At 49.3% G+C, this 10,949-nt stretch overlaps 1 protein-coding gene across 1 annotated transcript in view; it reads right to left on the reverse strand.

The window, feature by feature from the left end:
- Positions 1-10,949, reverse strand: part of Kdm4a (lysine demethylase 4A) — a 50,896-nt gene that overhangs the window by 21,863 nt on the left and 18,084 nt on the right. The window contains exons 9-11 of the mRNA XM_059254846.1: positions 10,103-10,347; positions 9,374-9,573; positions 6,845-7,215 (exon numbers count right to left, since the gene is read on the reverse strand). Of these exons, the coding sequence (XP_059110829.1) occupies positions 6,845-7,215; positions 9,374-9,573; positions 10,103-10,347 (816 nt within the window). The remainder of the gene's footprint in view (positions 1-6,844; positions 7,216-9,373; positions 9,574-10,102; positions 10,348-10,949) is intronic.

Genomic DNA, 10,949 nt, shown 5'->3' on the forward strand with positions numbered 1-10,949 from the left:
ACAAGTTAGAAGTCAGCCTGGGCAATACAGTGAGACTCCATCTCAAATGATGACCAAACCACAGAGCTACAATCACGGGTGGAAAGGCCACCCGGCCGAGGAGCAGGCTTCCGGCAGCAGGACACGAGGGCAGCAGAGGCAGTGCAGCCACAGGCAGGTCTATGAGGACCCACTCAGAGGCTCCGCAAACAAGTATGGAGTCCCACAGAGCTGGGAACGCTGACAGAGCAGAGGGGTGCCCAGAACACATGGCCACCAGGGTGTCTAGACTCAAGTCTGTTCATCCCAGCGGACAGTAGGAACAGGAAGCAAGCATGCCTCAGCCCGTCTTGGAGAGGAACAAGTGAGATTAGTCTGAGAAGAGAGTGGCCTCCCGGACAGGTCATCTGAGCATGGTCTACAGCCAGAGAGGAAAGAAGCTGGTAAAATGGAGATAGAAAGACATGTGGCTGACTGGCTGTGGTGGCGCCCACCACTAATCCCAGCAGGGAGCCAGAGGCAGATGAATCTCTGAGCTCAAGGCCAGCCTGGTCTACAGAGCAAGTTCCAGGACAGCCAGGGCTACACAGAGAAACCCTGTTTTTAAAAAAAAAAAAAAAAACAACCATATACGTGGCAGACAGAATGTCCACAACCTAACCCTGTATTATATTAGTATAATATGACGAAGGAGAATTAAGATTGATAATCAGATGACTGTAAGTAGGGGGATTATCCCAGATCATCTGGGCAGAACCAATATAATCACTAAGGCATATACAGCACCAGCACCAGTCAAACAGGGATCAGGAACCTTGTGCAGAATATTCTAGACCCCTGACTGCAATAAACCTGGGCCCCAGGTTCCAGAAATTTCTGTCTCCTCTTCTAACATGTGGCTCACAGAGTTGTAGTCAATGCTGCCAATGAGGCTTATTCTGCACAGAAGCAGCAAGTGTTCCCAGCCTTGTCTGAGCAAGCACTTCTGCAGCAGACACACCTCCACAGCTCCTGGAGCTGCAGGGACCCCACTCTGCTCTGGTGCTTTAGCAGGACGCTGTCACCCAAACTAGCTTACCAGATAACTCCGGACAGAGCCTGGATGTGGGTGTCAGCATGTACACTGAAAGCAAGTGGCCCAATTATAACTTGGGAACACCAGGGGAGGGGGTGTGAGCACTTGAGACACACGGTGCTCAGGAACCCCGATGTTTCCAAATACATAGACAATGCTATCAGATCTTCGGGGATGGGCATAGCTGGTGAGCTTCCATGCCAACCTAGCCGGTCTTGATGCTGGCTTCTCACTAAAACAAGCCTGACCTTCAGTCATTCATTCCACAAGCACAGAAGGCTCATGGGTTAGGCGCTAGGGACCAGCTAACGCCAAGGGATGGTGGATCAGAGGCTACCTTCTATGTGCTTATCTTCCTTTCTGACATGATACCTGTAAGGCTTCCAAAGAGAATGGGAACTCAACACAAAACAAGAAGTTTCCAGAAGTGGCTCTGACAAGGGTTGGTCACACTGAGGAAAGTACCTATTCCAGGAGACCTTGGAGGCCACCCTTGAGTCCTCCCACTCCAAAAACACATCTACATCCTGGGGATGGTAGACGTGAATGAATTTACTGCCGCTGAACAGGACACTGGAAATAGAGCTAAAATGGTGAATCTGTCATGTTTCAATAAATTTAAAAAAAAAAACCAACAACCCTATGTGTAGCCATTCCCTCCCAGTTCGTCCACCTGTGCCGTAATGCTTATTTCTAGCCAACTCCCAGGACCTAATCACTTCTCTCCCCAAGTGCTAGGATGCTCCCCACTTAGCCTACCCCCAGGACCCAACCCCGCCTTTACGCATCCTCTTCAACCTCCCCCACTTGGCAAGCTCCTGCCCTTCAATTCAAGGCCCACTTGGCCACATCTCCCACTGTCTTGAATCCTTCTCCCTGGAGCTGAATATACCGCTCTCTACTCTCCACTCTGGCTGTTCCTTCTCATTCTCTGACACACACACCCCCTCCACCACACCCCCACACCCCTGCCATCTACCTCCACCCATGCTAGTGCATAACCTCTGACAACCTCATAGTGACTGCCTACATGCCTGCATGCCCTGCATGCCCAACCTACATGCCCCTTCCTCGGCATACCTCACAAACAGAGACGCTTGACATGCCCTGAACTAACTCACTAATCAAACAGTTTTCTCTGAATCTATTTTTCACAGATGATGCCCTTGCCACTCCAGGAAATCAAGCCAAAACCTGAGTTGCCTGAGTTGTGCTATGTGTCGGGCCATCCTGTCTCCCAGTCCTGGGCTCCTACGTTCCAGAAACTCAGGTGCATCTATCTTCTGCCCCCACCTGTCTGTCACCACAGTCCAGCTCCATTCTCACTATCTCTCAAACCACAAGAACAGGTTCCCAGGGGGCTTTTTTTTTGGTTGGTAGGTTTTTTGAGAGAGGGTTTCTCTGTGTAGCTTGGCCATCCTGGAACTCACTCTATAGACCAGGCTGGCCTCGAACTCAGAGAGACCCACCTACCTCTGCCTCCCAAGTGCTGGGATGAAAGGTGTGCACCACCATCAAGGGCTTTTCTTCTTTAGATCCTTTTTCCTCCTTTGCTGGAGTAGAACAAATACATGTAAGCTGGGTGTGCTGGCACATTCTTTAACCTCAGCACTAGGGAGGCAGAAACAGGTGGATCTCTGTGCATTCAATGACAGCCTGGTTACACAGCGAGTTCCAGGACAGCCAGTGACACACAGTGACACCAGAAGAAAAGAAAAATAGTAAAGAAGGAAGTTACATGGCCTCTGGTTTAAAGTAGTAAAGCAGCATGGAGAACAGGCCAGGCAAGAACCGAGGTCAGACCTGCATGCCAGGCACCCTCATGCTCCCTCCAGCACTCATGTTCCATCTTTGTGCACTCCGAGTAGATCACGGCGTTCAGTCTCCAGACACTGCATGCAGAGCAGACCCATCATGCTCTGACCTTGGTGTGGGCTATCAGCATCATGAAGAAGAGAACACTCTACTCTCCCAGACTCTTGCTCCAATCTCATTCTGTCTACCTGGTGTATCCCTCCAAACTTCAAGGCTGAGACAAAAATGCCCTTCTCTGCATCCTGAACTCGTTCAGCCCAGCCAGGCTACCAGCTCTTCCAAGGGGAGCTACATCACTCATCATCAGCCAGTACTGAAACCATATGCTCTCTCTGTCCACACTCAGTTCTCCAGGAGCTTTGGAGGTCCTGTAAGGCAGTGCTGGCCCACAGAACACAGGCCCTAATGACTACAAAGGTTGAGGAAGCAGGCAGGTCAGACAAGACCTTTTAGAGAACTTAAATAGCTCAAAGCTGCCAGCACACACTGACAGAACAGAGAGAGGAATTATTACGAAGGAGAATCCACAAAGAGATGAAAAGGAAGCCGAAAGCACTCAGGCTTTTCAGCAGGACTGAAAGGCATCTAAAGAGAAGCCTCCCTACCCTGCGGATTTCAATGGCGAAGGCATCTTGGCTTCTGTCCATGCCATGGATGCTCAGTATGCATCAGTGAGTTGCAATCTGCCTTCTGCAGGGGGAGTACATGCTGGTCTGCAACCTCACCATGTGGGAGCTTAGGCAATGCTTTGTCCCTTCCAGGGCCTGTGGACATCCAGGACATGCCTGACCCTGGGTCATCCATCTATTTGAAAGTCAAAGAGCAGCAGAACCATTTGAACTCAGGTTAAAAAAGTCACTTTGTTCAATCATATTAACTGGGTAGCAAAACGACATCTAACCCAATTTTTTTATCCATCACTTAATTGATATCAAATATAGGAAGAAAAAGAGATGACTAGTATTTATTGGCTTGCTGCAGGCTCTCCACAAACAAAAATAAAAACCACACCAAAAAACTCTAGTAAGATTAATTTACAGTAATAGACTGAACAACGTTCATAAAAGACTTAGGATCCATTACATCTTTGATATTTGCTAGCTACTCTTTGGACTGTGACTAGCAGGAAGTCAGAATTCCGCAAGCAGAGGACAGAGGGGTGAACTGCTGTGCCATATCAGGGCAGGTTAATAACATGGTGGCGGCTGCAGGGGTTAAGACGGTTTCCAAGCTGAAAAACGTTCTCTTGTGGGTGCTGCATTGGGGGTACAGAGAGCAGTGGTGGGCGCTGCATTGGGGGTACAGAGAGCAGTGGTGGGCGCTGCATTGGGGTACAGAGAGCAGTGGTGGGTGCTGCATTGGGGTACAGAGAGCAGTGGTGGGCGCTGCATTGGGGGTACAGAGAGCAGTGGTCAAGGCAACGAGAAGGAAGCATGGTGGTTATTAATTCATTAGCCAGCAACCACTATGAGATGCATGCAGGAAGTCTGCAGAAACTGAGCCTCGACACTCAGAGGAAGTGGGGAGAATTACCCGGGTACTGAAAGACAGAGGAGGGAGGGCTATGCAGTGGCTACCCACCAGCCTGACCATCTGTGAGTTTGATCCACAGGATCCACACAGTGGAAGGAGAAGGGGAATCCATTCCCACCCCTCACCTCCACTTGTGTACCATGGCACACAACTGCCCACAAATGTATACAAAGTCACCCACAAAATGAATAATTGAAAAGAGAAAAAAAAAAAAACTTTTCGTTGTTTTTGTTTTGTTTTGTGAGGTGGGGTTTCTCTGTGTAGTTAGGCTCACAACCAAAACAGTTTTTTAAAATAAAAAGCAGAGCATTCCTTAAAAAATAAAAAAAAAATTAGCCAGGCAGTGGTGGCGTACGCCTTTAATCCCAGTACTCAGGAGGCAGAGGCAGGCAGATCTTTGTGAGTTCAAGGCCAGCCTGGTCTACAGAGCGAGATCCAGGACAGGCACCAAAACTACACAGAGAAACCCTGTCTCAAAAAACCAGAAAAAAAAAAAAAAAAACAAAGACAAGAAGCTTGGAAGACGGTGATAGCCCACCATAGTCCTAGCACTTGGCAGGCCAGGGCTAGAGGATCTTGAGATCAAGGCTACATAGTGAGTTCCAGGTCAGCCTAGGCAACTTAGTGAGAACCTTAATGAGGAGATTTGTCCGAGTTTTAAAATGAACGGATGACGTGTATGAGGCAGAAGCAGGAGTCAGGGAGTAGAGAAGTTCAAGGCCAGCCTGCGCCATATCAAACAGCAAGAACCAAGGGCCAGCAAGATGACCCATCAGGTAAAAATCAGTCGCCACACAAACCTGATGCCCAAAGACCACACACATACACACAGTTGACAATAAGTATTTTTTAAAGGATAGGGGCAAAAGGCAACACTGGGGGGATCAGGAACATACATGAGGATCGACAAAGATGGCCCACATGTGAGGGTGACAGCAAACTCATGAAGCATTCCTACTTTCCAAAGACATCCAACCCAACAAGTTACTTAACATGGAAGAAAGAAGTAGGTGGACTCTGCGAGTTCAAGGCCAGCCAGGGCTACAGAGTGAGCTGTTACTCTAACACACAAGGAGAGGGGAAGGAACGTGGCCACTTGGGTGTTCATTTACCACAGCACACACGGAGGTCAGAAACAACTTCAGCAGCTGGGCCTCTCCTACTATGCAGGCTCAGAAACAGAACTCAGGTCATGAGGCCTGGTGGCAAGCATCTTTACCTATTAGCCAACCTCACTAGCCCTTTTTATTGTTTTTGTAAGACAGGGTCTCAAACACATCATGTAGCCAAGGAGGACCATGAACCCCTGCTCCTACCTCCACCTCCCAATGCTGGACTACTGGTGTGCACATCATGCCCGGCTCGCCACCCTTTACCCTGACTGTAATCTGGACCATACAGGCTGTGAGGCCAGGGACTGAGGTTATCTTGGAGAGGTGAATCAGCTGCAGCCAACAGGAATACTCTCAGCATGGCAGACCTGCTGGGAGCCACAGTATACAAAAGGAAGAAGAAATAGTTTCTGATAACAGTGAGTACTAGGAGGAGGCCTGAACAAACACATTTCCATGTGCAGCTCTGGGAATTCGTCCTGGTCTCCAAAACGAAGATCTATCAATGATGAGCTGGGATTCCACAGAGCAGTGGAAATTCCTAAGAAGAAAACGCCCTTGAATATCAGGGTGAGAAAGGCCACTGTGGTGGTTTGGATAAAAATGGCCTCCACAGGCTCATATATTTGAGTGCTCAGTCACCAGGGAGTGGAACTATTTGAAAGGATTAGGGGTGTGGCCTGGAGGAAGTGTCACTGCGGGTGGGCTTGGAGGTTTCAAAAGCCGATGCCAAACCCAGGCTCCCTTTCTGCCTGCAGATCAGGATGAAGCTCAACTACTTCTCCAGCACCATGTCTGCCACACCTATTGCCATGCTTCCCGGCATGATAAAGGACCAAATCTCTGAAACTGTAAGAAAGTCCCAATTAAATGCTTTCTTTTGTAAGTATTTGTAAGAGTTGCCTTGGTCATGGTGTCTCTTCACAGCAATAAACAGTGACTAAAATGCCACCTCATCTCGAACCCCAACATCTGGGCTGCAACCACTGCCATCCAAACCTTTCTGCTCTAGGCAAGGAGTCAGAGGAAGGGCTCCCAGCATATCAGCACATCCGACCAAGCACAGAATTTGCACTGTGCTGTCCCTGATGCTGATGCTGAGATGTGGTCCTCTGGATCAACAGTCACACACAGAGAAAAAGGAAGGGAGACAAGGAACGTCACCTGGCATTCTCACACAACCAGTGCAGGCAGCAGATGCAGGACGAGACAGAGGGAGCCTCTCCCCTGCCTTCTCACACACCTGCAGCACCTTCACCCTCACAGGCCCCTCCTTCACAGGATGCCTTGCAGGGCAGTGGCCTCCCACACCACGGCACAGAGCCTGTACCTCTGCCAGCTCCTGCTCACTGATGCTTCGGGGGGCGCTGCGCTTCTTCTTCACACTTGGCTCTCCCATGGCGGCCCTGCCTTCCCCTCTGGCATAGCTGTGCACGGTAAGAACTCCTGTTTTCTCTTGGCCTTGGCAAGAGACAGACTCGCTGGTTTCAGAATCTGAAGAAACTGAATCTTGAGATGAACTGGAGCCCAGGCTGGAAGAGGACTTCTTTTTGGAACCTGAGAAGACAATTCGTCCTCCTTCAGATGCAGGATTCACAGAAAGGTCCAGCGCGGCTGCTTCGGGCTCATCCTCCTCATCTTCCTCTTCTAGTTTGACATTCTTTAGCTCTTCAAACTTGACATCAGCGGGGTCAGAGTAATCTGAAACACAGGTGCATATCAGACAGAGCCAACTTCCTGGTTGAAAGCAGAGTATAACAGCCGGCAAGACCACTGTGTGATCAGGACTCAGTGCTCACCGCTAGGCCCCCAACTTCTTCCTCTCCTTGCTATGTGAGGATCCTACCAGTTCTTTGTAGGGGATTAAATCCAAGTCCTAGGCATAAAGTATTACAACTCACACATGATAGGATTATGAGCATGTGGCTGCTGCTGTTCCTCACAGGCCTGTGGGCACAGCAGAAGCCCAGCTGCCAAAGTTAAAAGAAATCTACTAAGAGCCAGCCATACCCCAAAGCCCAAGTCCACAGTGCTCTGTAGACAGCAGACATACCTCGGCATACTAACACAGTGCTCTCTAGCCAGCAGACATACCTCGGCATACTAACACAGTGCTCTCTAGCCAGCAGACATACCTCGGCATACTAACACAGTGCTCTCTAGCCAGCAGACATACTAACACAGTGCTCTCTAGCCAGCAGACATACTAACACAGTGCTCTCTAGCCAGCAGACATACTAACACAGTGCTCTCTAGCCATCAGACATACTAACACAGTGCTCTCTAGCCAGCAGACATACCTCGGCATACTAACACAGTGCTCTCTAGCCAGCAGACATACCTCGGCATACTAACACAGTGCTCTCTAGCCATCAGACATACTAACACAGTGCTCTCTAGCCATCAGACATACTAACATGGTGCTCTCTAGCCAGCAGACATACTAACACAGTGCTCTCTAGCCATGAGACATACCTCGGCATAGTAAGTAGATTTTTTTCAAGCCCAAGATAAGCTGTCCCTAACAAATCTCGACTTGGTTCCTATCTGAGTTCCCTACTCCAAACCTACTATGTTTCTTACGACACTCATGGGTCTTCCAGCCTCTAAGTGTGAACAAAAGCTACAGGGGCAGGTAGCCTGATCTGATGAGACACTGTACTCCTCCAACATGGAGTTATAGTTCATCAAGACTTTCAAGCTGGACATGGTGGTGTCTGTCTAAATGCCAGCATTTAAGAGGCAGGAGGAGAGCCCTCAAGTTGAAGGCTAGCCAGTCAGGGTACATAGCAAGACAAGGACTGAAAAAACCAAGCCCAGCAGCACATGCCTAAACCCCAACACTCAGGAGCCTAAGGCAAGAGGATCTTCAGTTCAAAAGTAGGCTGGGCTAAAAAGTGAGGCCTTGCTTCAAAGCCAATAAGCCAAGTATGGCGGTATATGCCTTTAATACCAGCACTTAGGAGGCCAAGACGGTCAGATCTTGTGGGCTGCACAGAGAGTTCCAGGACAGCCAGGGATACATAGAGTCTATCTCAAAATATTAAAAATAAAAATGAATAAATAATAAAATAAGAGCCAGTGAGATGGTTCAGCAGGTAAAATCACATGCCTAGCAAACCTAGGTTCAATCTGGGAACTCACACGAAGGTAAAAGAACACACTCCACCATGTTTTCCTCTGGCGCACACACACACACACACACACACACACACACACACACACACACACACACACACATACGTACAGAAGAGCTCATATACACGCAAAGCACATACAATAATACATAAAATTTGTTATTGTTTTTCTTCCCCCTTTTTTTGAGACAGATTCTCACTGTGTAGTCCTGGCTGGCCTCAAACTCTCAGAGATCCACCTGCTCCTGCCTCCCAAGTGTTGGGATTACTTGGCCCCATAACTGACGTTTTAAAAAATTAAGTAGATATAAGTAAAATGGCAGCATATCTACAGCATCTCACCCCTCTTATCCAGCCTGGCCACACACTGCATCCATCCTTCCCAACCCAGTATCAAATTTAGAAGAAAGTACCAAGGACTCCAAGAGATGGTGCTTCCCATCACCAGGGCTGCCCTGGCTACATCTGCCCACCTCGTATTACCAAAATTCCCTCCATGGAAGCCTTTGGTCTTTGGTGTTTCCCTGAGCCTTTTCCTCTGTGTCTGGCTGCCCTACATGTTTCCAAGCAAAATGCTTCTCACATTCCAGTGCATGTCTGCTCACAGATAAGATTCTCACATTTATTTCTGACCCTGCAACTCAATACAACATTGACCGCCCGCCTCCCAATAGAAAGGTATCAGTTAAGACTGTGGAGGACAAACCAGCAGGTCAGCTCACCTGGGAAGGGAAGGCCATCCTCAACTTGCCGCACGGAGCTGTGGGTAGGCCTCACTGGGGCGAGGGTGGCCTGGCACTCCGTCAGCTCATACTGTCCAGAACTCAGCTCTTCCTTGGGGAAGAGTTCACTCTGGCTCACCTCCTGTGGTATTTCAAGACAGACTCGGTGTCGCTTTGTCCCTATTCGGTGCTTGGCCAGGCTGCGAGGAGAAGGCACCTTCTAAGAGCCATATGTTCACCCATCCCCCCAAATGCATTCACACACGCTGACATACAACCCAAAGCAGACGGGTTTTCACCTCTCAGCTTATTCCACCATCTGAATAATGCAGATACCGCTGCCCGTCTTTTACATCTATTATGAGGACCAAGACAAGGCATGCAGGATACCTGGTGGGGCACCTGGCCTAGACCAGGCAGCCCCCATGTCCCTCCCATCTTCCCCCATCTGGCTCAGATCTTGACGAAGCCAGATGCCACTCCTTATTTCCCTTAAGCTGGCGAATCTAGCTCCTACCACCATGTTTCTTTCAAAAGACACTTAGGTGATGCTGAGGAAAACCGACTCTGGGCACAGCTCAGGCTCACCACCCCCATTCCTTAGAAGTGCTGGGGCCATCAGTGCGGTGACTTCCAAAGCCTTTTCCAAGACCTGCCTGCATGTCACACAAACATTCAACTGTGGCAGCCAAGTTCCCCCAAGGTCAAGGTCACAAGCCTGCCCAGTACCTTCTCTTCACATCTCCCTCCTCTCCCTGCTCGAGCCCTTCCATGTCCTCCTCTGGGCACTCCTCATTCCCAGCTCTTGGGGGCAGTCCACTGTCCTTCAGAAACTCAGCAGCTTCTGGTGTGGGCAGAGTGTGGTCAATCACCGTGCTGTCCTTCCCGGCTTTCCAAAGTTTGTAGCGCTCAGGCTGGAACCTCCTCACAAACACGTCCATGGAGATCTTCACCATGTCTTTCCTGCAGGAGCACTGCCACGGGAGAGCGACAGTGAGGATACCTGTCAGCTCCCCCGCCACGGTCCACCTCCACCTTCTAAGTAGATTAGAGCATTAGAAGGTTTGAGACCAGCCAGGCCGTGGTGGCACATGCCTTTAGTCCCAGCACTCGGGAGGCAGAGCCAGGCGGATCTCTGTGAGTTCGAGGCTAGCCTGGTCTACAGAGCGAGTTCCAGGACAGGCACCAAAACTACACAGAGAAACCCTGTCTGGAAAAAAACAAAAAATAAAAAAGAAAGTTTAAGACTACCCTGATTGGGGGGGGGGGGGGGGGGTAGGACACAAGAGAGAGTGATGGAGGAGTATGGTCGAGTACATTTTTAACATATATGAAAATGACATGTAAAGGAGGGTGCAGTAATGCATGCCTTTAATCTCAGCACTCAGGAGGCAGAGGCAGACAGATCTCTGTGAGTTCAAGGCCAGCCTGGTCTCCAAAGCGAGTTCCAGGACAGCCAGGGATACACAGAGAAACCCTGTCTCAAAAAGAAAAAGTGAAAGGTGAAATCCATTATTTGTACAATATATTCCAAATTTAATAGACCAATTTTAGCCAATGCTGAAATTTACAAAAA

Source organism: Peromyscus eremicus, chromosome 2 (assembly GCF_949786415.1).
Source record: "Peromyscus eremicus chromosome 2, PerEre_H2_v1, whole genome shotgun sequence".
In the NCBI taxonomy this organism is placed as follows: Eukaryota; Metazoa; Chordata; class Mammalia; order Rodentia; family Cricetidae; genus Peromyscus; species Peromyscus eremicus.